Genomic DNA, 26,461 nt, shown 5'->3' on the forward strand with positions numbered 1-26,461 from the left:
CCTGCAAAACCTTAAACAATTATCCACCTTCTCTGTGTTTGATCATCAACAGCTAAATCCTTCTAGTAAATCTAAAACACAAAAAAGCAGAAGATACCACTATACACCCATAATCATTAACCTCGTCTGAGTCCTCAATACTGCTCACTACTGCTCACAGCCTTATTATATTTCTCTAGTTAGTTCAGTCTCTTACTTTGAAAGGGTATCTCAAATATTCCTCTCTCTCCATGGACACCTGCATGCCCCCTTCACTCACCTCTTTTTCAAGAGCTGAGTTTCCCTATGTTATTTAAGGAAAATGGAAGTCTTCATAAAGAGCTTTTGCAATTTTCTACCAACAGAGCTAAGTGTCTGACTGAACCCATACCCATTCTTTCCTCTTTTCTTCCCGTCACAACCGAGGAAACACCTCTGCGGTGGAGGTGGGAAGGACTACCTTTCCATATGCTTTCGCACCCACACCCTGATTCTTTCTCAAATATCATAGCAGTTGTCTTCTTCACATCTACAATCTTTCTTTCTTTACTAAATCATTTCTCTAGGTATTAAAACATGCTCCCAGGGGCACCTGGGTGGCTCAGTTGGTTAAGAGTCAGCTCCTAACCAACTTCACCTCAGGTCAAGATTTGAGGTTTGTGAGTTCAAGCCCCACGACGGGCTCTGTGCTGACAGCTCAGAGCCTGAAGCCTGCTTCAGCTTCTATGTCCCCCTCTCTCTCTCTCCCTCTCCCCTGCTTGCTCTCTCTCTACCCCTCTCCTGCTCACTCTCTCTCTGTCACTTAAAAATAAATAAACATTGGGAAGAGGAAGAGAAGATGGCGGCTTAGGAGGACGCTGGGCTCACCGCACGTCCTGCTGATCACTTAGATGCCATCCACACCTGCCTAAATAACCCAGAAAACCGCCAGAGGATTAGCAGAACGGAGTCGCCGGAGCCAAACGCAGACGAGAGGCCCACGGAAGAGGGTAGGAAGGGCGGCGAGGCGGTGCGCGCTCCACGGACTGGCGGGAGGGAGCCGGGGCGGAGGGGCGGCTCGCCGGCCAAGCAGAGCCCCCGAGTCTGGCTGGCAAAAGCGGAGGGGCCTGACGGACTGTGTTCCCACAACAAGCGTGACTTAGCGTCTGGGAGGTCATAAGTTAACAGCTCTGCTCGGGAAGCGGGAAGGCTGGAGGACAAAGGGAGGGAGAGCTGCTGAGCCCCCTGACGACAGAGCTCAGTTTGATGGGGAACAAAGGTGCTCGCCAGCGCCATCTCCCCCGCCCATCCCCCAGCCAAAATCCCAAAGAGAAACAGTTCCTGCCAGGGAACTTGCTCGCTCCGCGCAAACACCCAACTCTGCACTTCTGCGGAGCCAAACCTCCGGCAGCGGATCTGACTCCCTCCCGCTGCCACAGGGCCCCTCCTGAAGTGGATCACCTAAGGAGAAGCGATCTAAGCCTGCCCCTCCTGCCCCCGTGCACCTTGTCTACCCACCCCAGCTAATACGCCAGATCCCCAGCATCACAAGCCTGGCAGGGTGCAAGTAGCCCAGACAAGCCACACCACCCCACAGTGAATCCCGCCCCTAGGAGAGGGGAAGAGAAGGCACACACCAGTCTGACTGTGGCCCCAGCGGTGGGCTGGGGGCAGACATCAGGTCTGACTGCGGCCCCGCCCACCAACTCCAGTTATACACCACAGCACAGGGGAAGTGCCCTGCAGGTCCTCACCACGCCAGGGACTATCCAAAATGACCAAGCGGAAGAATTCCCCTCAGAAGAATATCCAGGAAATAACAACAGCTAATGAGCTGATCAAAAAGGATTTAAATAATATAACAGAAAGTGAATTTAGAATAATAGTCATAAAATTAAACGCTGGGCTTGAAAACAGTATACAGGACAGCAGAGAATCTCTTGCTACAGAGATCAAGGGACTAAGGAACAGTCACGAGGAGCTGAAAAACGCTTTAAACGAAATGCATAACAAAATGGAAACCACCACAGCTCGGCTTGAAGAGTCAGAGGAGAGAATAGGTGAACTAGAAGATAAAGTTATGGAAAAAGAGGAAGCTGAGAAAAAGAGAGATAAAAAAATCCAGGAGTATGAGGGGAAAATTAGAGAACTAAGTGATACACTAAAAAGAAATAATATACGCATAATTGGTATCCCAGACGAGGAAGAGAGAGGGAAAGGTGCTGAAGGGGTACTTGAAGAAATCATAGCTGAGAACTTCCCTGAACTGGGGAAGGAAAAAGGCATTGAAATCCAAGAGGCACAGAGAACTCCCTTCAGACGTAACTTGAATCGATCTTCTGCACGACATATCATAGTGAAACTGGCAAAATACAAGGATAAAGAGAAGATTCTGAAAGCAGCAAGGGGTATACGTGCCCTCACATATAAAGGGAGACCTATAAGACTTGTGACTGATCTCTCTTTTGAAACTTGGCAGGCCAGAAAGAATTGGCACGAGATTTTCAGGGTGCTAGACAGAAAAAATATGCAGCCAAGAATCCTTTATCCAGCAAGTCTGTCATTTAGAATAGAAGGAGAGATAAAGGTCTTCCCAAACAAACAAAAACTGAAGGAATTTGTCACCACTAAACCAGCCCTACAAGAGATCCTAAGGGGGACCCTGTGAGACAAAGTCCCAGAGACATCACTACAAGCATAAAACATACAGACATCACAATGACTCTAAACCCGTATCTTTCTATAATAACACTGAATGTAAATGGATTAAATGCGCCAACCAAAAGACATAGGGTATCAGAATGGATAAAAAAACAAGACCCATCTATTTGCTGTCTACAAGAGACTCATTTTAGACCTGAGGACACCTTTAGATTGAGAGTGAGGGGATGGAGAACTATTTATCATGCGACTGGAAGCCAAAAGAAAGCTGGAGTAGCCATACTTATATCAGACAAACTAGACTTTAAATTAAAGGCTGTAACAAGAGATGAAGAAGGACATTATATAATAGTTACAGGGTCTATCCATCAGGAAGAGCTAACAATTATCAATGTCTATGCGCCGAATACCGGAGCCCCCAAATATATAAAACAATTACTCATAAACATAAGCAACCTTATTGATAAGAATGTGGTAATTGCAGGGGACTTTAACACCCCACTTACAGAAATGGATAGATCATCTAGACACACGATCAATAAAGAAACAAGGGCCCTGAATGAGACACTGGATCAGATGGACTTGACAGATATATTTAGAACTCTGCATCCCAAAGCAACAGAATATACTTTCTTCTCGAGTGCACATGGAACATTCTCCAAGATAGATCATATACTGGGTCACAAAACAGCCCTTCATAAGTTTACAAGAATTGAAATTATACCATGCATACTTTCAGACCACAATGCTATGAAGCTTGAAATCAACCACAGAAAAAAGTCTGGAAAACCTCCAAAAGCATGGAGGTTAAAGAACACCCTACTAAAGAATGAGTGGGTCAACCAGGCAATTAGAGAAGAAATTAAAAAATATATGGAAACAAACGAAAATGAAAATACAACAATCCAAACGCTTTGGGACGCAGCAAAGGCAGTCCTGAGAGGAAAATACATTGCAATCCAGGCCTATCTCAAGAAACAAGAAAAATCCCAGATACAAAATCTAACAGCACACCTAAAGGAACTAGAAGCAGAACAGCAAAGGCAGCCTAAACCCAGCAGAAGAAGAGAAATCATAAAGATCAGAGCAGAAATAAACAATATAGAATCTAAAAAAACTGTAGAGCAGATCAACGAAACCAAGAGTTGGTTTTTTGAAAAAATAAACAAAATTGACAAACCTCTAGCCAGGCTTCTCAAAAAGAAAAGGGAGATGACCCAAATAAATAAAATCATGAATTAAAATGGAATTATTACAACCAATCCCTCAGAGATACAAACAATTATCAGGGAATACTATGAAAAATTATATGCCAACAAATTGGACAACCTGGAAGAAATGGACAAATTCCTGAACACCCACACTCTTCCAAAACTCAATCAGGAGGAAATAGAAAGCTTGAACAGACCCATAACCAGCGAAGAAATTGAATTGGTTATCAAAAATCTCCCAACAAATAAGAGTCCAGGACCAGATGGCTTCCCAGGGGAGTTCTACCAGACGTTTAAAGCAGAGATAATACCTATTCTTCTCAAGCTATTCCAAGAAATAGAAAGGGAAGGAAAACTCCCAGACTCATTCTATGAAGCCAGTATTACTTTGATTCCTAAACCAGACAGAGACCCAATAAACAAAGAGAACTACAGGCCAATATCCCTGATGAATATGGATGCAAAAATTCTCAATAAGATACTAGCAAATCGAACTCAACGGCATATAAAAAGAATGATTCACCATGATCAAGTGGGATTCATTCCTGGGATGCAGGGCTGGTTCAACATTCGCAAATCAATCAACGTGATACATCACATTAACAAAAAAAAAGAGAAGAACCATATGATCCTGTCAATCGATGCAGAAAAGGCCTTCGACAAAATCCAGCACCCTTTCTTAATAAAAACCCTTGAGAAAGTCGGGATAGAAGGAACATACTTAAAGATCATAAAAGCCATTTATGAAAAGCCCACAGCTAACATCATCCTCAACGGGGAAAAACTGAGAGCTTTTTCCCTGAGATCAGGAACACGACAAGGATGCCCACTCTCACCGCTGCTGTTTAACATAGTGCTGGAAGTTCTAGCATCAGCAATCAGACAACAAAAGGAAATCAAAGCCATCAAAATTGGCAAAGATGAAGTCAAGCTTTCGCTTTTTGCAGATGACATGATATTATACATGGAAAATCCACCAAAAGTCTGCTAGAACTGATACATGAATTCAGCAAAGTTGCAGGATACAAAATCAATGTACAGAAATCAGTTGCATTCTTATACACTAACAATGAAGCAACAGAAAGACAAATAAAGAAACTGATCCCGTTCACAATTGCACCAAGAAGCATGAAATACCTAGGAATAAATCTAACCAAAGATGTAAAGGATCTGTATGCTGAAAACTATAGAAAGCTTCTGAAGGCAATTGAAGAAGATTTAAAGAAATGGAAAGACATTCCCTGCTCATGGATTGGAAAAATAAATATTGTCAAAATGTCAATACTACCCAAAGCTATCTACACATTCAATGCAATCCCAATCAAAACTGCACCAGCATTCTTCTCGAAACTAGAACAAGCAATCCTAAAATTCATATGGAACCACAAAAGGCCCCGAATAGCCAAAGGAATTTTGAAGAAGACCAAAGCAGGAGGCATCACAATCCCAGACTTTAGCCTCTACTACAAAGCTGTCATCATCAAGACAGCATGGTATTGGCACAAAAACAGACACATAGACCAATGGAATAGAATAGAAACCCCAGAACTAGACCCACAAACGTATGGCCAACTCATCTTTGACAAAGCAGGAAAGAACATCCAATGGAAAAAAGACAGCCTCTTTAACAAATGGTGCTGGGAGAACTGGACAGCAACATCCAGAAGGTTGAAACTAGACCACTTTCTCACACCATTCACAAAAATAAACTCAAAATGGATAAAGGACCTAAATGTGAGACAGGAAACCATCAAAACCTTAGAGGAGAAAGCAGGAAAAGACCTCTCTGACCTCAGCCGTAGCAATCTCTTACTCGACACATCCCCAAAGGCAAGGGAATTAAAAGCAAAAGTGAATTACTGGGACCTTATGAAGATAAAAAGCTTCTGCACAGCAAAGGAAACAATCAACAAAACTAAAAGGCAACCAACGGAATGGGAAAAGATATTCGCAAATGACATATCGGACAAAGGGCTAGTATCCAAAATCTATAAAGAGCTCACCAAACTCCACACCCAAAAAACAAATAACCCAGTGAAGAAATGGGCAGAAAACATGAATAGACACTTCTCTAAAGAAGACATCCGGATGGCCAACAGGCACATGAAAAGATGTTCAGCGTCGCTCCTTATCAGGGAAATACAAATCAAAACCACACTCAGGTATCACCTCACGCCAGTCAGAGTGGCCAAAATGAACAAATCAGGAGACTATAGATGCTGGCGAGGATGTGGAGAAACGGGAACCCTCTTGCACTGTTGGTGGGAATTCAAATTGGTGCAGCCGCTCTGGAAAGCAGTGTGGAGGTTCCTCAGAAAATTAAAAATAGACCTACCCTATGACCCAGCAATAGTACTGCTAGGAATTTATCCAAGGGATACAGGAGTACTGATGCATAGGGCCACTTGTACCCCAATGTTCATAGCAGCACTCTCAACAATAGCCAAATTATGGAAAGAGCCTAAATGTCCATCAACTGATGAATGGATAAAGAAATTGTGGTTTATATACACAATGGAATATTACGTGGCAATGAGAAAAAATGAAATATGGCCTTTTGTAGCAACGTGGATGGAACTGGAGAGTGTGATGCTAAGTGAAATAAGCCATACAGAGAAAGACAGATACCATATGGTTTCACTCTTATGTGGATCCTGAGAAACTTAACAGGAACCCATGGGGGAGGGGAAGGAAAAAAAAAAAAAAGAGGTTATAATGGGAGAGAGCCAAAGCATAAGAGACTGTCAAAAACTGAGAACAAACTGAGGGTTGATGGGGGGTGGGAGGGAGGGGAGGGTGGGTGATGGGTATTGAAGAGGGCACCTTTTGGGATGAGCACTGGGTGTTGTATGGAAACTAATTTGTCAATAAATTTCATAAAAAAAAAAAATTAAAAAAAAATAAATAAACATTAAAAAATTAAAAAAAAAGTGCTTCCAGCATTCTTATCCTAATAATAACAAAAAAAAACCTTAAATCTTATAAGTATGTCACTTGACCCCAAGATTCTACCTGTCACCCGCCATCCTCTTCTTACTCCCTAGTAACCTACCTACCATTCACAGCCAAACTCAGGAAAGAGCTGTGTGCCATCAGTATCTTTACTTCCTCATTTCTATTTACCCCTTTACTTACTCTGGCCTGGTGCAACCACACTCTAGTCAGTTATCAGCTCCCTATTGCGATGTCCAATGGGCACTCTTGATTCTCATCTTGTTTTCCCTTTAAGCAACATGTGGCCCTACTCCTGCCTACTTGAAATCTCCTGTTCTCTTGGCTTCTGTGACTCTACTTGCTTGATTTGCTTTTTTCTTTCTAGTCCTTCATTCTGTGTTGTCTTTGCTGGTTTCTCCCTACTAGTCCACCTTTAAATACTAAATTTTTCTCAGGACTCTGTCCTAGGACCTCTTATCTTACTCTCTACTCTTTATCCCTCAATGGTCTCATCCACCTCAATGGATTCTAATACCACCTCTATGAGAGTTATTCCATATTTGTGTTTAAATGAGGAAACTGATGTCGCTCAATACTAAATCATGAAAATAAGCTTACCTGTAGATGTGCAACTGTTTTCCCAAAAGCTTTTCTTTGTCTAACGTAATTCCTGGTTTCTTCGAACATGAATTCACTGGCTGAAAGTCCCATTTCAGCAATCACTAGCCTTTCCTATAACCCAAAATTAGGTCTTAAGCATCATTCTAATTCCACAAGATTTTGATGATAATAAATTCAATAAATAATTGTTATAAAACTCCTAAAAGTTAATTTATTTCTTAATTCTATAAGAAAATGCTCCCATAGATTTATAAGAATATTGGACATAGCCATAGTAATTCTTAAAACAAATCCTTTACTTTATAAATGTCTGTCTTTACTACATATACATATATACATCATTGATTTAATTCCTTCATCAGTCATCTATGAGAAAAGAAATATGAAATTGTTGACTTTTATTTATTGATCTCTGCACACTGCATATTCTAATAGGTCTATGGAAATCAACTTTTTAAAGTGGATAGGTTAAATTCTGCCTACCAGTATCCATGGTCAGTTTAAATCCATCTTGCTGGTGATCTTTATATTCTATTCTATTTCCATGGCAGTATTCCTAACCTTGTCCCCAGTTTAGCCCAGGCTGTGGCAATCACTAGACAAACGCACCTATGTTTCTATGCTGGCATGTGAGGTTCAACAATCACATAGGCACCACACTCCGAAAACACAGATGTGAGAGCTAACTATGATGGACTAAAACTTTCCGGTATGATGATTCCTTGGTATCATCAAAAAAAAAAAAAAATTCTGCCAAATATTTTGGCTGATATTTCCTTACAAGGAGATAAGAATTCTTGACTTGTAGTTAAGAAGCTAAAATCATTCTAAGAAGGTATCACAGAACTAAAATACCTAATTTTCCTACTCATTTATAAGCTTTGATTGGATATCCTTGAGTTCAGTTATTTACTTATCTAGGCTACAAAACTCAGGTTTTTTGTTGGTTGGTTGGTTGGTTTATGTAGTCTCCACACCCCACAACGTGGGGCTTGAACTCATGACCCTGAGATCAAGATCTGAGCTGAGATTAAGAGTCAGATGCTTCACTGACTGAGCCATCCGGGCATTCCAAGAAGTCAGGGTTTTTTTCAACTTTAACTTTACTCAAATGATTGGCTATGTCACAAGTTTTATATGCACGAATTTACATAGTTCTATTTCATACCACTTTATTAACTAATCAAAAGATGGAATATTTAATAATTCTGACCTGTGGAAGTTCTTGCATGAGGTGATAGAAGCCTTTATTCTCTTCTCCAAGTAGGGCACTAGCTGGTAACCGTACATCCTCAAAGAATAATTCTGCAGTATCCTAAGGGATCACACAATTAAGTACAGAATGATCTCACTTAAATCTCCCAACACTCTAATGAGGTGACTATTATTTCCATTTAAGAAAACAAAAACAAGAACAAAAGAAACTGGAAGCCAAGTTGGAGCAGTTAATGAATACATCTAGTAGGTAATAAACCACGGATTCAAACCCAGATCCATTTGATTCTAAAAATTTGTGGCTTTCCCACTGCAATACACTGTCATTTTTCTTTTTGGTAATGAAAAAGCTACCAAATAATTACCAAATAATAGAAAAATATTTTCTGCTTTTATTCCATAATTTTCTTCAATCGATTTAATAGAAGGTCTATTAACATATAATTTTGCCATTTCTGAAGCAGATATTCAAAATATGCTGATTCACTTCCACTGCTGAACAACAGAGATAATTTGGATAAATGGAATAAATCTCTCTTACCATTTCTTTTCTTTTTTTTTTTAACATTTGTTTGTTTGTAGAGAGCAAGCACGAGTGGGGGAGGGATAGAGAGAGAGTGGGAGAGAAAGAATCCCAACCAGGCCCCGTGCTGACAGCACAGAGCCTGATGCAGGGCTCAAATTCACAAACTGTGAGATCATAACCTGAGTTGAAATCAAGAGTCAGAAACTTAATCAACTGAGCCTCCCAGCACCCCTCTCTTTCCATTTCTGAAAAGCATATTTTAGGAATCTGGCATAGGAAGGTATGATTTGCTATATGTAGTTCTATAAAGTATATTTGAGTACACGCAATTATTTATAATTAATAATTCATATTGTGACTTACCTGGGCTTTTAGTCCCATTTTATGTAGCTTTCGTCCCTTGATAAATCCTTTCATTCCATTTTCCACCAGAAAAAGGCTAATGCCATGAGCAGGAGAGTGAGCTTCATGATTTGTGATTGCCACTACGATCACAATGTCACTTAGCTGCCCATTACTGATGAATACCTGCAAACCCCAAATTTACTGTGACACTTCACAATAAACCAGGTTGATGTTTAAGTCATGATGGGAGGAAAGTATATTCAAGAAGACTAAACCAGACAAGACATGCTTTATGCCTCTCTTTGTACTCTACCCAAATATCTTCAGTGTTGATTATTCATATATGAGGTTATTAAAAAGTACAGGGAAAACAACCCATTGCTTCAAAGAATGAAGTCAGTACATTTTCATTCCACAATTAATACTGTAAATAATGAACAGAGCTTATTATGTCTTTTCTAAATTAAAGCAAAATACTCTATGATAACTATACGATAAACTATATTTTAGAAAGAAACTGCAGATGAGAAAAAGGAATCTGTTCTAAATGGCAACATTAAAGTATTTGTACTCTTACAACAGTTTTTGAAAAGGCATGGATTTGATTTTGATGATGGATGGCCTACTTCTTTCCAAATGGCCTCAATAAGGAGATAATGATTAAAGAGGGATAAAATAACATACTAAATAAGAGACATGAGATTACCAGATGATATTTATTTATCAAACAAATATACCCAGCACAAATTATTAACTTATTCTGTGCCTTTCTTGGGTCACCTCAAGCACTTCCATGACTTTAATTACCATCTATCTGCTAATGACTCCAAATCTTTAAGTGAAATTTCTTGCTAAGTTTCAGACCTGTATACCTACCTGCCTCTGGAGAGTCCACCTGATGACTCATGGGCAGAACATATCTTTTCCTACCCTTAACTCTTAACTAATCTTGAATATAAATCTATTTTTCCTATCTCAGTGAATGGTGCCAAAAAAAAAAAAATCATGTCATCATCTTGCTTCATATTCAATTTGACTTCTAATTCTCTCTAATCCATTTCAATACTTTATGAATCCACTCACTTCCTTTCTCTTCTATTGCCATTACCTTATTTCGGGGCCTCATCATTTCTTAAGTTCCTACAACTGATGTCCCTGCACCTCTATTATTCATCATGATCTCAGAGACCTTTTTTACAATGCAATCTAATCATATCATTTTCATATTTTGAAATCTCTGAATAGCTCGTAATAGGCCTCAGGATAAACTGTAAACCTTTAGAAGGACATATAAAACTCATCAAAAACTGGCACTAGCTTATCAGTCCAACCTTATCTTTTATCTCATTTTTCTCATTCCCTGTCCTCAGGTCAACTCCACTGAACTATTTGCTATCCTTTCTATTCTAAGGTCTTCTTTACCTATGTGTCTTCAGAAATCTTGTTTCCTCCACTGGGTGGCTGTTTCCCAATGCTGCTAGGATACATCCTACCATTCTGGACTAAAGTCTTCCCAAATTCTCCAGGCCAGGTTAAGAGCTCCTGTAAGCACTCTGAATTCACCATCATCTTAGCATTTATCAAACTGTATTCAAATGATCTATTCTTGTCTCTATCCCTTTGAAATAGTAGGAGTATAAAATGGCATTAGTTACTTCTATCACCTAACATCTATGCCCTTTATAAGATTTATGTTCTCAAATCCACAGTGCTGTACATAAAAATAATGGGAAATAAGCCAATGATGTTAGTGTTGTCTACATGATAGCAAGTGAAGGCCGTGGTGGTGGCCTGGTTATAAGTGACACAACAATCAGAGACCCTCAACATTTCTCTCTACAAGGAACTCCTCAAGGGCAGGGACTATCATCAGTGCTTAGAGTAGTGTTTGGCATATAGAAGGCTTTCAAGGATGTTTGCTGAATAAATGAGAAAAATGTGTTCCTAGAAAAAAAAATTATACATCATGGCCAATGTATTTTTTTCTACAATATTGCTCCATTATACCACTTGCTCAAAAACCTTTCAAGTCTCCCAATTTCATATTTTTCTAAGAGAATAATGACCATCTGTGTAGGTGCACAGTTGAATTGCTGAAATAGTGCTTTTCTGTTCTGAATCGCATGTCCTGGGATTAGTGTCTATAAGCTCTAAATCCACGGCCTCAGACATATATTAACAGACGTTATTATAGATAAAAGACAAACAATGGAATGAAAGGAAGGGAGGAGCTGTTTATACAAAAAAAATTGTTCGCTTTAACACTCTGACTTCAATTTGGAAAAAGTGAATAGAATTCTTCACCAGTTTTTCTTAGACACAATTATGGAAGAAGGTTAATCGATTCTGAACTATTTCTGCAAGAGTCCAACAGAAGGCGAGTATTTCCAGCATGACTGCTTTCCTTTTCTCATAAGGAAATTCTCTTTGTAAAAGGACTGTCTCAATTTCGTTCTTAATTATGACAGTCAAAACTCTTAATAGGGCTGGGATTATCTCTACTGAGGGCCATCATTTTTTTGGGTATTGAATGTTTATAAGTTCATTGTGGACGTTATATATAGTATATTGTTATAAAGAAAAAAGAAAAAAAATCCTCAAGTCCGTCATGTAGATATCATTATGAATTTCCTTTCTGTTTTTTTTTCCTTTTACCATAGTTGAAATGTATGTGCATTTTGTTACTTAGCTGAAATCTAGGTGTATAGAAGTTAATATGATCTCTTCACTTAATTATTTTCCTAAGCCATTAAAAACTTTGTGTCGACACTTTGATGGGCACATCTTAGGGTCATTTTTTTTAAGTGTATTTATTTGTGGGAGGAGGGGAGGGAAGGGCAGAGAGAGGGAAGAGAAAGAATCCCAAGACACAGGGATTGGTCTCTCGAACCGTGAAATCACGACCTGAGCTGAAATCAAGAGTTGATCCTTAACCTACTGAGCCACAAGGCACCCCTTAGGTCATCTTATTGAGGTACTATATTCACTTACTTATTCCTTTACTTTTGCTTCCTTTCAATTTTTTTTTTTTTTAAAGAACTTAATTTTTTTTTTTCAACGTTTATTTATTTTTGGGACAGAGAGAGACAGAGCATGAACGGGGGAGGGGCAGAGAGAGAGGGAGACACAGAATCGGAAACAGGCTCCAGGCTCTGAGCCATCAGCCCAGAGCCTGACGCGGGGCTCGAACTCACGGACCGCGAGATCTGACCTGGCTGAAGTCAGATGCTTAACCGACTGCGCCATCCAGGCGCCCCACTTCCTTTCAATTTTTTGTTATTTCTAATAGAGGTTTGGACATAGTCAGTGGAGTTTTCTTGGGTGGTTCCCACAGAAGAACTGCTAACAAAGCTGGAGTCATAAGAGAATGTGTTTCCCATTTGATCAAATATCTTAGTCTTCTGTGGCCCTCTGTGTGCAGAGTTAAGTGATTATTATACTGGAATCATCTTTATTATAATCTTTATTATACATCTTTACTATAATCCTTAAGACAAATAGTTTAGACTAAAATTTCTAACAGTTGTGGGGAATAAGCTTAGGAATTCCCTGAGGTTGCACTGATGGCTTAACAAGGCATAAGGAATTAGAAACCCACAGAATGAACACACCCAAGTTTGGCTAAATAAGATTAGGTAAACAAAATTAGGTAAATAGGTAGCAAAGGCCCCCAGTATAGGAGAAAGGTATAGGAATAGGAAATCTCAGGATGTTTTCATCATCCAAAATGAGGTAAACAAGATTAGGTATTCAGGGTGAAAATGCCCCCCCCCCCCCCCCAAGTTAGTACAGTAACAGAAAGCTGCTTTCACAGGAAGGAAGGACAAAAACAGGAAAACAGGACTTTGGACCACAGGAGGATGAAGTTGCCCAGAGCTGGAGCTAATTAGCAAAAGAAAGATGCCTTGCTGACCCTGAGGTAGCATGCTCTGTCCTTCTTGTCCCCTAGGCCAGTTTAGGTAAACAGAGGTGGTGCCTCATGTCTGCTGTAAACAACTTTCCACCCAGCTCCAGGTTTAGTGTTGACCCAAACCCCTAACACTGAATATCTTCAAAACACCCTTTCCCTCATGCCCATGAGTTCATGTTCACGATTTCATTGTCTCTTTGTGTAAGTCCATCACGCTTGTAAGCCTTCTGATCCTAATAAAAACTGAGCAAGCACCCTTATTCGGCACTCTCGTCTCCTCCCTGACATTAGCCTCTCTCACATTTCAACCCTGCATCTGCTCTCTTGCTGGACAAGAGAGAACGCCAGACCTAGAGTCTATGACAAAAAGTATGTTTGGGAAAATACTAGTGACTCAATCTATAAAGATAATTTCCTAGGGCATAAGACATACTATACCAAACTTTTAGAGGTTTATAATGCACATTAGCATGTCAAAGAGTGAGAAGTTGCACACATTTTCTAAATTTATTTGACACCACAAATACTGTTTTTTTGTATAACAACTATGAAACTAGATTATGAAATGGTCTTTAGACCTGGGCTGCTCAAAATGTGTTCTTCAGACCCATTCCAGTCCACAAACTGCTATTAGTCCTTGACAACGTAAGTACAGAAATCAAGGCTGTTTACAAAATTGAGAGCAATTTGACAGTAGCACAACATTCAAACTTGTGATTTTGTAAATGCAAAGGTATTAGTCTAAAACTAATTAGAAGTTTTAAAAAAATTCAAAGAAAACAAACAAATTAGTTCTTCAACGTGCTTTGAAACAATTTTCAGAAAGACCTCCTTAGTTGCAGAAAATAAACATCTTTCCTTCACTTAACACTCAGTCAACAATAAATATTTCCTGACTGTATACCAGACACAGTTTTAGGTAAACAAAATCCTCTGTCATCAGTGATATTAGATTCTAAGGGATATATTTACTCCTAAGCCCATCTGTAACCTTAACTGGAAGGGCTTTCCAATTCATCTAGGCTGATGTGACTCTCAGAAGGACTGAAGGGCTCCCAAATTCTATCAAAGCTATCCTTCTTTCCTAAGAACTTTTGAAAGTCTTCTTGATATTTATAAGAAAATCTTATCTCCAATTTTTCACAAACATCAAGTTTATTAATTATCGTTTGTCTCATATTTGGACAATGTGAGCCTCTCCTTCCCCTTTTCTGGCTTGATAAGGGCCGTTTGGACAGTAAAACATTTGCCATAATAGTGAGGGGAGCATGTAAAATGGAACATACAAGAAGAACAGATCTCATGTAATATAAATGTTGCAAAGTTCACATTGTCCCCCAAACAAAACAACTTAAGTAAATTCAATTCTTACATGAGTCCATAGAATGAGACAATCAATAATGAGCAGTCTTTGAGACACTGTTACTTGTGGCATGGACTCTGGAGAGAAGGGCTATGGGAGCCCCTCTTTACATACCTTGCTTCCATTGAGAATCCAGTCACTCCCATCCCTTTTGGCATTTGTTCTTATTCCTTGCAAATCACTATAATTTTTTAAATAATGAAGGAAAATTCATTAGTTGGTAAAAACTGAGTTATTCAAGTATTGTTGTATAAGTATGCATATAATGTGCTAATTCAAACTGTTCATACTATGAAAAGAATTGACTTCTAACTAACATTAAGAATGTTCACACAAATGCACTGAAAAACCACATCTGATGTATTATATTCTAAACCGCTTACACAAATGAATATATGATTAAGATTACATAAAGTAGCCATATTTTATAAAGCATAAAAACTCCCAAGTAGATCCCCAAATTGGACTCAGATAGCATCTCAAAGCCCACTATATTTGAAATTATTTGCCACCATATATCTGCCTCCCTCTATTCACCTTGATTCCTTCCCTTATCTCTATTGATCAAAAGTTAGCTATTTAAAAGACTTACGTCTCAAATGCTTCCCTTAACAAGACTGCTCTAAAAGTGGAATAGATTATTTTTTCTAAGTATAAAATAAACAAATATCCATAGTTAAAATTCAAAAGATAGACAATATTTCTGACAAAGAAAAAATACTGAAAAAAAACTTACTTCCTAGAATAAACATTTCTAAAATACATCCTTCCAGAATTTTTCAGTGAAAATAGATACACACATATACGTATTTTTATAAAACCAGAGCCATACATATGATTTTGACCTCTTAATAATATCTAATGCTTTTCTATAATTTCATTTCTATCAATGGCATAGAATTACATTGTATAGCTTTATCATTTTTTAAAAACAATCTATTATTGAATACTTAGTTTTCAATTTTCATAAATATCCTACAATGAATACCATCATGTATAAATAGTCTACATCACTTTTTCTGATTCTTCTTCTTGAATATATATGGTCTTTATATTGTAAGTCAGTATGAAATATTAGTTCTTAAAATCAATACATGGCTTATTAAAATACTTGTTCTATACAGGGACGTATCAAAAGTAACAAAGGTAATGACACAGCTCAGTTTGTGGATTAAAAAAAGCTCTTGAATGGTAAACATGGAATATTAAAAATATACTACTAAAATATATACTACTTATAGTATTGCCAAGAATTCAGACCCTTGCAGTAATTGTATTAAGTATCACTGATACAGACATTGAGGTTCAGAGATTTCACCCACAATCATACAGCTGGTGTCAGAATACTCTGGATCCAATGTCATCATAGGTTAGCTCTATGAGTTTGGTTAAAATACTTCATTTCTCATGTTCTGTTCTCCTTTACATAGGAATCACAGTATATCTTCATATAGATTATTGTGATAGTCCAAACAGAAAATAAACATGAAAAATACAAAATGTTAAGGTATCATACAAATACACACAATTACACATTAGGGAGTCTCCTATGTACGTGGAAAGGAAAAGAGGCAGGGATACTCTGAATCTTTTCTAGCAAACTCCACCCTTTTTGGTGAAGGCCAAATGAAAGCAAGAATGTAAGAGTGGCCAAGTTGTTCCTAAAATCCGGCACAACAAACCATCTCCCATCTTTATTCCTTCTCTCCCACATGCTTTTTCTTTCTTTCTTTTGGAAGTCCTGAACACTCAAACACTCTTCTGCATCTGCTGTTTTCCTTCACTCCTGCACTCACTCATATGGCCCCTTTGCTCGTCTCTAAATACCTGACCAATTTGCTACCCTTCCATCACTTATACCAGCCTTCCAAACCATCTGCCTCTTTTCTCCATTCTCCTTCTCAGTTTCCGTCTTAAGCATATTCACCTAACCCCAGATGAGGACAGAGAATTTAAATAAGCAAAAATCAATCAGCCTTTGTTTGCTTGTGTAAGTTGGGGACAAGTTAGGATCTTTGATTTATATTGCCTCTAAGTGAGAACTAGCATTCAGTGGGTTGGAACAGGAACATACTGTTCCAGAGCTAGCATGATGTAATCCAAATTTCGGTCAGTCAGTCACTTATCTTAGAAAAATTATCTAACTTAAAAGCAAAGGAAGATTAAATTTTTATTTCTTTTAGATCACATTTTTAGGCAAAAGAAGCAAACAAAAACCTTTTACCTTTGGAAAAACTAAGAATCAGGATTGGCCTGTAATTATAGGTTTATATTTGGGAAGGAGAAATACAATTTAAGCATGTTGCCAAGTCACACTATGGAGTGCTAAGCCATTTAAAAATAAACAGCAGTGTCAGAAAAGCAGTGTAAAACATGAGGGCCTGATCTTTGCAGAAACAAGCCTTGGGTTTTCAATTACTGCTTCTGCCACACCTTTAGGTTGTTGCTCTGCACTGCCTGTTTCCCGTTGGCCTAGAAGTTGCTGTTCCCTTCAACATAAACCCTTCCCCTTACTGTGCTGGCCTGTCACAGAACAGTACTGTCTCTCTTTACACTCTCTTTCACCACAAACTCTAAAAGATTAGTCTGTGTTCTCCACATCTGATTTCTCAATACCCAACTCTCTTCCAAAGTAGCCTCTCCTCTCTACTGAAATGACAATCAAAAGATCACCACCAGTGGCCTGCCATGACCTTTTCTCAACCCTCAACATTTTTGTGGCCTCGACATTATTAACTTCTCACTCCTGTCCTATCACCTTTTCAAAGTCACTTCACCTCATGCTCACGACAGAGCACTGGTGTAGATCTCCTTCAGACTCCATCCTTTTGTCTCTGTGGCTGCCTTTTGTACAGTTCCAAAGGAAGCATAATGCCCAAGGTTTCCTGTCTGCTCTCCTTGTCATCCTTGAGGATCAGGTCCCACTATGTGGAAGCTCCTCCCCTCCATTCTTGCAGTTGGTTCTTTCTCATTTGTCACATCTCACTTTATTATTTTTTTAATGTAGTAATATAGGTGTTTATTTTATTTATTAAGTTTTTAATTTTAATTCTAGTAAACAGATAGTGTTATATTAATTTCAGGTATACAATATAGTGATTCAATAATTTTATGTATTATTCAGTGTTCATCATGATAGGTGCACTACTTACTCCCCATTGCCTATCTCACCCATCCCCCTCACCTCCCTCTGGTAAGTCATCAGTTGGTTCTCTATAGTTAAGAGTTTTTTCTCAGTTTGTCTCTCTCTGTCTTTCTTTTTTCCCTTTGCTCATTTGTTTTGTTTCTTAAATGTCACATATGAGTGAAATCATACAGTATTTGTCTTTGACTTATTTCACTTAGCATTATACTCTCTAGCTCTGTTCATATTGTTGCAAAGGGAAAGATTTCATTCTTTTTTATGGCTAAGAAATGTTCGAAAGTACATAAATATATACCACTTCTTTATCCATTCATCTATCAATGGACACTTGGGCTGCTTCCATAATGTGGCTATTGTAAATAATGCTGCAATAAACAGAGGGAGATATATTCCTTTGAGTTGGTATTTTTGTAATTTTTGGGTAATTGCCTACTAGTGCAATTACTGGATTGTAGGATAGTCCTATTTTTAATTTTTTGAGGAACCTCCATACTGTTTTCCACAGTGGCTACACCAGTTTGCATTCCCACCGAGAATGCATGAAGGTTCCTTTTTCTCATCGTCACCTACACTTGTGGTTTCTTATGTTTTTTGACCTAGCCATTCTGACAGGTGTGAGGTGATATCACATTGTAGTTTTGATTAACATTTCTGTGATGATGAATGATGTTGAGCATCCTTTCATGTGTCTGTTGGTCATCTGTATGTCTTTGGATAAATATCTGTTCATGTCTTCTGCCCATTTTCAAATTGGATTGTTTGGTCTTAGGGTGTTGAGTTGTAGAAGTTCTTTATGTATTTTGGATACTAATCTTTTATTGGATATGTCATTTGCAAATATCTTCTCCCATTCAGTGAGTTGTCTTTTAGTTTTGTTGACTGTTTCTTTTGCTGTAAAGGAGCTTTGTATTCTGATGTAGTCCCAATAGTTTATTTTTGCTTTTATTTCCCTTGCTCCAGGAGACATACCTAGAAAAATGTTGCTATGGCTGATGTCAGAGAAATTACTGCCTGTGCTCTCTTCTAGGATTTTTATGGTTTCAGGTCTCATATTAAGGTCTCATACATTTTGAGTTTATTTTCATATATAGGATAAAATGGTCCAGTTTAATTCTTTTGCATGTAGCTGTCCAGTTTTCGCAACACCATTTGTTGAAGAGAGTTTTTCTAATTGTATATTATTTCCTCCTTTGTCAAAGATTAATTGACCATATAATTGTGGGTTTATTTCTGGGTTTTCTATTCTATTCCCTTGATCTATGTGTCTATCTTTTTTTTTAATTTTTTTTTTCAACGTTTATTTATTTTTGGGACAGAGAGAGACAGAGCATGAACGGGGGAGGGGCAGAGAGAGAGGGAGACACAGAATCAGAAACAGGCTCCAGGCTCTGAGCCATCAGCCCAGAGCCTGACGCGGGGCTCGAACTCGCAGACCGCGAGATCGTGACCTGGCTGAAGTCAGACGCTTAACCGACTGCGCCACCCAGGCGCCCCTATGTGTCTATCTTTATGCTAGTACTATACTATTTTGATTAGTACAGCTTTGTAATATGACTTGTAATATAACTGGAACATTCTCCAGAATAGATCACATATTAGGCTACAAAACAAGTTTCAACAAATTAAAAAAGATCAAAGTCATAGCACACATCTTTTCTGACCACAACATTATGAAACTAGAAATCAACCACAAGAAAAAATCTAGAAAGAGCACAAATACAGGGAGGTTAAATAACATGCTACTAAGCAATTAATGGGTCAAATAAGAAACCAAAGAAAAATCAAAAAGTACATAGAAACAAACGAAAATAAAACACAATGGAATGCAGCAAAAGCAGCTCTAAGAGGGAAGTTTATAGTATTATAGATCTACCTGAAGAAGCAAGAAAAATCTCAAATAAACAACCTAGCCTTACACCTAAAGGAGCTAGAAAAAGAAGAACAAACAAAACCCCAAACCAGGAGAAGGAAGGAAATAATAGAGCAGAAATAAATAATATAGAAACTAAAACAACAACAAAAACAACAAACAAAACAATAGAACAATCAATGAATCCAGGAGCTGCCTCTTTGAAAACATGAACAAAATTGATAAACCTCTAGCAAACCTTTCTCTCATCCAGAGAGAAAGAAATAAAGACAGAAAGAAAGAAAGACAGAAAGACAGACAGACAGAAAGAAACAAAGAAAGAAAAAGAAAAAGAAGACCCAAATAAACAAAATCACAAATGAAAGAAGAAATATAACCAATACCACAGAAACACAAACAATTGTAAGAGATATGGAAAATTTTTTACCTAGAAGAAATGGATAAATTCCTAGAAACATATAATTTACCAAAACTGAAGCAGGAAAATATAGAATATTGGAACAGAGCAATTACCCGCAAGGAAAGTGAATTAATAATCAAAAAACTTCCAGCAAACAATAGTTCAAGATCAGTCAGCTTCATAGGCAAATTCTACCAAACATGTAAAGAAGAGTTAATACCTATTCTTCTCAAACTATTTCAAAAAATATTGGGCACCTGGGTGGCTCAGTTGGTTAAGCATCCAGCTCTTGATTTGGCTCAGATCATGATCTTAGGATCGTGCTGGGCTCTGTGCTGGCACCCTGCTTGGGATTCTCTCTCTCCCTCTCTCTCTCTGCCCATCCTCCACTTGTGTTCGCATGCTCTCTCTCTCTCAATAAACAAACAAACAAACAAACAAATAAACATAAAAATAAACTATTCCAAAAAATAGAATAGGAAGGAACACTTCCAAATTCATTCTATGAGGTCAGTATTACCCTGATACCAAAATCAGATAGCCACCACAAAAAACGTGCACTACAGGCTAAAATCTCTGATGAACATAGATACAAAAATCCTCAACAAAATACTAGCAAAACGAATCCAACAATACATTAAAAAAAATCATTTACCATGTTATTCCCAATCAACGTGATAAATCACCTCAATAAGAGAAAGAGTAGATACAGAAAAACCATTTGACGAAGTACAACATCCATTCATGATAAAAGCTCTCAACAAAGTAGGTCTAGCGGGAACATATCTCAACATAATAAAAGTGTCATATGAAAAACCTACAGTGAACATCATACTCAATGGGGGAAAACTAAAAGTTTTTCCCTTAAGGTCAGGAACAACACAGAACTGTCCGCTGTCACCACTTTTATTCCACATTGTACTGAAAGTCCTAGCCACAGCAATTAGACAACAAAAAGAAATAAAAATGCATCCAAATTGGTAAGGAATAAGTAAAACTTTTGCTATTTACAGATAACATGATACTATATATAGAAAACCCTAAAGACTCCATCAAAAATGTATTGGAACTGAAATGGATTCAGTAAAGTTGCAGGCTACAAAATCAATGTACAGAAATCTGTTGCATTCCTGTATACTAATAATGAAACAGCAGAAAGAGAAATTAAGAAAATAATCCCATTTATACTTGTACCAAAAATAATGAAATATCTAGGAATAAACTTAACCAAAGAGGTGAAAGACCCATACTCTGAAAACTATAAAACACTGATGAAAGAAATTCAATACAACACAAAGAAACAGAGAGACATTCCATGTCATGGGTTGGAATAACAAATACAGTTAAAATACCAATACTACCCAAAGAAATCTTCAGATTTAATGCAATCCCTATCAAAATACTAATAGCATTTTTCATAGAACTGGAACAAACTATCCTAAAATTTGTATAGAATCACCAAGGACCCCGAATAGCAAAGTGATCTTGAAAAACAAAACAAGACAAAACAAAACAAAACAAAACTGGAGGTGTCACAATTCAAGATTTCAATCATATTGTAAAGCTGTCACATCTCAGTTTACATGTAACCACTTTTTATAGGCCTTCTCTAGCACTCATATCTAAATTCATTTTTCCCTTTCCTACCAAACACACATACACCATTAGTCTCTAGCATAGCACCATGTTCCCTTCATAGTACTTATCATAATTTATAATTAGGGATATATTTATTTATGTGTTTCTCATTATTCTCCTCAATAAGCACAGAGACCACATCTGTTCTAGTTCACCACTGTGTATGTGGCACATTACAGGCACTTAGTAAGTAACCTTCAAATGACTGAATAAATGATCTTATTCTTTCTCATTGCTCCAATTCTTGCCACCCCAGCTTGCATCGGAATCCCAAATCTTTGCTGCACATTGCCATGTGAATGTCACACCACATCCAAAATCTACCATGCTCCAAATTCTAGTCATACCCTACCACTTTATTTGCATTGCCCTATATTAATATCTGAAAAACAGCATATATTATGTTTTATTGTTCTTTATATATGATAAGGCCTTATTTTCCTACTAGAATTTGAAGTTACTTGAGATTGTAAATTGAGCTTGTGTTAATCTTTGTATCCTTCCTCGTACATCATGCAAATATTTGTATGAACTGAGTACTGAGAAAATATTTGCTGTTAGGGCCCTGCTTCCAAAAATCAAAACCAAATCAATGTTGATTTACCTTCCAGCCCCAGGCTCTGTCATTGCTAGGGCGCCAATACATTTCCCAGCAGTCATCTGGGGGATGAAGTGCTTAATCTGTTCTTCAGAGCCATAGTTCACAATATAGGGCATGACAATATCTGAATGAAGACTAAAACCTGGGCCTGTACAATTTGAATATGCTCTTAGAGAGAGAAAAAAGAAGAAAATTTAAAGCACAAAATAGTTATTTTGTTCTGCTTTCTGTTTCTTTGATTTTCACCTAAAGAACAACAAATTATTAAATCTTATCACATTGTGTCACAATAGCCTGTCTCCCCACAAACCTAGAGCTCCTGAGGATTTTCTCTTTGTTTTTACTAATCTTTTAACTTTTGCATATTGACAGTACTGTAACAGAGCTCCATGAGAACTTACCTAGTGAATTAAAAGATAAAACATTTCAAAGTATGGATCACCTACAATTGTATTACCCTAACATAGCAACTGTTTTCATTTTGACAAATTACCTTTGCCCATAAGCATATATTCTAATATAGTTGCAGTCGTGGTGTGAATTTATACTTAACTAATTTTTTTTAAGTGTTTATTATTTTTGAGAGAGAGAGACAGAGTGTAAGCGGGGAAGGGGCAGAGTGAGAGGGAGGCGTAGAATCCAAGGCAGGCTCCAGGCTCTGAGTTGTTAGCACAGAGCCTGTCTGATGCAGGGCTCAAACTCACAAACTGTGAGATCATGACCTGAGCCGAAGTCGGATGCTTAACCAATTGAGCCACCCAGGCATCTCGTTAACTATTTTTTTTTATTATTATATGGCATGAAAAAGTCCTTTTTTTTTTTTTTTTACATGTTGTCATAACAATAATCTGAAATAGCTATAAAGTATTCCAAATTGTTTATGTAATATAATTTACATTTTTTTTTATAATTTACTTATTCATTCTCCCAATACCAGACATTTAGATTGCTTCCATATTTGGATGTTTATGATCTAACATGACAATGATTTCTGTACATAGCTCCTCTTTTTTCTATTAAATTATTTCCTTAAGATAAATTCTCCAAAGTGATGCCCTGGATCAAAGAGCAGAAACATTTTCAGTTTTTGAATGAAAATTGGTGAATGCTTCACCAAAGCATTTATTGTTCTAATTTATAATGCCACTAATAGTGTGAGTATGCCGTTTTCACGGCAACCTTGTCAGCAGAGGGTATTATGATTTTGAATTTTCACTGACTTTTGCACATACTTAAAATGATAACCTCCAGGTTAATTTAATTTACACTTGATTGGCAGTAAGGGTGAGCTTTTTTCATCTAGAAGAACCTATTTGGGGGTGTCTAGGTGGCTCAGTTGGTTAAGCATCCTCCTTCGGCTCAGGTCATGATCTTGTGGTTCGTGAGTTGGAGCCCCTTGTGGGGCTCTGTGCTGACAGCTGAGAGGCTGGAGCCTGCTTCTGATTCTGTGTCTTTCTCTCTCTGCCCCTCCCCTGTTCACACTCTGTGTGTGTGTGTCTCTCTCTCTCAAAAATAAATAAACATTAAATAATTTTTTTTAATAAAAAAATAAAAGAACCTATTTGTATTTTGTTTTGATGAACTGTTGGTTCAAATCTTTTGCCCATTCATCAACTGAAATCTTTATTTCTTCTTATATATTAAACTTTAAGTATATTTGATGGGGATATTTTTCCACTTTTTTTTTAAAAGAAGAAAATGAACACATAAGGCAATTAGAAATGAAGCAATCTCTGATTTTCAGCAGCAACTATTTTAATAACTTAATAGGGCATTTTCCTATCTTCACACATTAAAAAATGTACAAATGATACACATATTCATTCACATTTTAGTTTTTAATATTATAAGATTAGAAAGCATATTTTATCATCTCAGAAAAGTGAGCAGTGTGCTTACAAAACACGATTCCACTTCAAATGTCTGCATACTCACTGTTCTTCCCACATTATAGCTGCTGAATACAAGTCTCCACCAATACCACCATGATGCTTTGCAATATTGACACCGAGAAGTCCTTGTTTGCCAGCTTTTTCCCAAAGCTCCCTGCTCACTTCTCCAGCTTTCTCCCATCTGCAAATAGCAAACATTTTAAAATCAGAGAAGCTTTTTTCATGTTATTTAAATGGTCGTAATTTGAATTTATGGATGATCTTGTACAGGAATGTTCCTTTAAGGTAATTGTTGTTGACATTGGCCATAACTTTCTATTTGCATTGGACTCTTTCATCATTTCTCTCCTTATTCTCTTCTTTACTTCTTCATATTTGCCACTGTTCTCCTCCCTTGACTTTTCATCAGACCTACAAATTACATGTACTGACATTCATGGGTACAGTTTGTCTCAGCTGGTCCCCTTAAGATGGAATCTTAGTTGTGTCATATAGTCATGGGAATTTGTCCAACTTATCCTATAAAGGCAATAGCCCTCTGTATATTTCCTTAAAGTGCTGAACTTAACGGGATGAGCACATAAAAAGGTGACAAGAGCAGGCAATCTTATTACAGTTTAAGTTGGAACAACAGAAGCACATAAGCATCTTGCAGCACAACTGCTGTCCAATGAACTTCTGAAAAGAGTAGACATTCGAATAAGATTGTGCAACCTCTGCTTTTTTAAAAACAAGAATAGCAGGGCACCTGGGTGGCGAGGTCCGTTAAGCTGTTAAGTGTCTGACTCATGATTTCAGCTCAGGTCATGATCTCACAGTTTGTGAGATGGAACGCTGCATTGGGCTCTGTGCTGACGACTTGGGATTCTCTCCCTCTCTCCCTCTGCCCCTGCTCTGCTCACACGTGCGCTCGCTCATTCTTTCTCTCTCTCAAAATAAATAAACATTTTTACAAAATGAGACAGGCATGATGAGGAAAGAGCTAGTTGGAAATAAAGAATCTGAGAATTTTTGTTTTATTTTATTTTTTTAAGTGAGAGTTAGATATACTTACCAAAAATGAGGTATATTTTTGAAGATACTGATGAAAGAGAAACACAGATGCCTCAAGAAATTTTAAAAGAGTTTGATTATCATGTATGTTTTGATGTACATATTGCCTAAATTAGCTTTGGAAACATTTTTATCATTAATCTCAAATCTGTCAACTTCTATCATTTTTACTTCAAATCTTCATCAATAATTTTTCTGGAACAAAGTTTCGAATCAGTAGAGTAATGAACAAAAAAGATTCTCCTAGAGTGTACCATAATAAATTTCTTTCTTTCTTTATTTCTTTCTTTCTTTCTTTCTTTCTTTCTTTCTTTCTTTCTTTCTTTTTTTTTCTTTTTCTTTCTTTTTAGAAATAGTTGCTTTTCACCAACGACTAGTCATCGCATTAGGTTTAGCTAATTTTGGTCATTTTTATAGCGAAAGCATTAATGAAATCTTAATGGAAGATATTTAAAAATGTTTTCAAAAACATTTTAATTATAGTAAATTACTGGCAGTGAATGAATTTTAGAAATATAGCAAAATCCTACTTTCATAGAAATGACAGTGTTTTGGTCAAAAAAGTAGGTGATCAGTAATTAAGCAGTTAATCAATATACATCTCATCCAGCAGTAAAAATACTTTAAGGTGGTCCATTGCCAACCAAGATTTGTCAACTGGCCTGTTGAGCTTTCATGAGCCTTCATTTTAATTCACTCATGAAGCAGAAAAAAAACATTTGGAATTGACTAGTAATTACTTAATTGCCATTTAACCAGAGTATTCAAAATACTACTCTTAGATTGAGCTGCAAATTTTCAAATTTACTTACTTTTAATTGTATATTTTAAAATTCATTTAAACAGCTTTGGACTAATTTAAGAATCCTGAGATCTTAGAGTATTACAGTTAAGAAGAGCAAAATGTTAATAAAGCAATTAATACAGTATATTTTCTGTAGAACAGCATACGACATTCTAGGAAATGGTTTGTTTTTTTCTTTTTTAAATTTACTTATTTTGAGAGCGAGAGAAGAAAGAGAGAGCAGCATATGGAACATGTGAGAGGGAGAGGGGTAGGGAGAGACAGAATCCCAAACAGGCCACGTGTTGTCTGTGCAGAGCCTGACTCAGGGCTC

The 26,461-nt window shown here is 37.4% G+C and overlaps 1 protein-coding gene across 2 annotated transcripts in view; it reads right to left on the minus strand.

Moving 5' to 3' along the window:
- ACADL (acyl-CoA dehydrogenase long chain) overlaps positions 1–26,461 on the minus strand; it is a 52,693-nt gene that overhangs the window by 20,469 nt on the left and 5,763 nt on the right. The window contains exons 3-8 of one of the 2 annotated variants that reach the window (XM_043577714.1): positions 24,334–24,471; positions 22,402–22,566; positions 14,859–14,925; positions 9,490–9,654; positions 8,599–8,700; positions 7,383–7,496 (exon numbers count right to left, since the gene is read on the minus strand). In XM_043577714.1, the coding sequence (XP_043433649.1) occupies positions 7,383–7,496; positions 8,599–8,700; positions 9,490–9,654; positions 14,859–14,925; positions 22,402–22,566; positions 24,334–24,471 (751 nt within the window). The remainder of the gene's footprint in view (positions 1–7,382; positions 7,497–8,598; positions 8,701–9,489; positions 9,655–14,858; positions 14,926–22,401; positions 22,567–24,333; positions 24,472–26,461) is intronic. The other variant, XM_043577715.1, reaches the window with a different exon arrangement.

Source organism: Prionailurus bengalensis, chromosome C1 (assembly GCF_016509475.1).
Source record: "Prionailurus bengalensis isolate Pbe53 chromosome C1, Fcat_Pben_1.1_paternal_pri, whole genome shotgun sequence".
In the NCBI taxonomy this organism is placed as follows: Eukaryota; Metazoa; Chordata; class Mammalia; order Carnivora; family Felidae; genus Prionailurus; species Prionailurus bengalensis.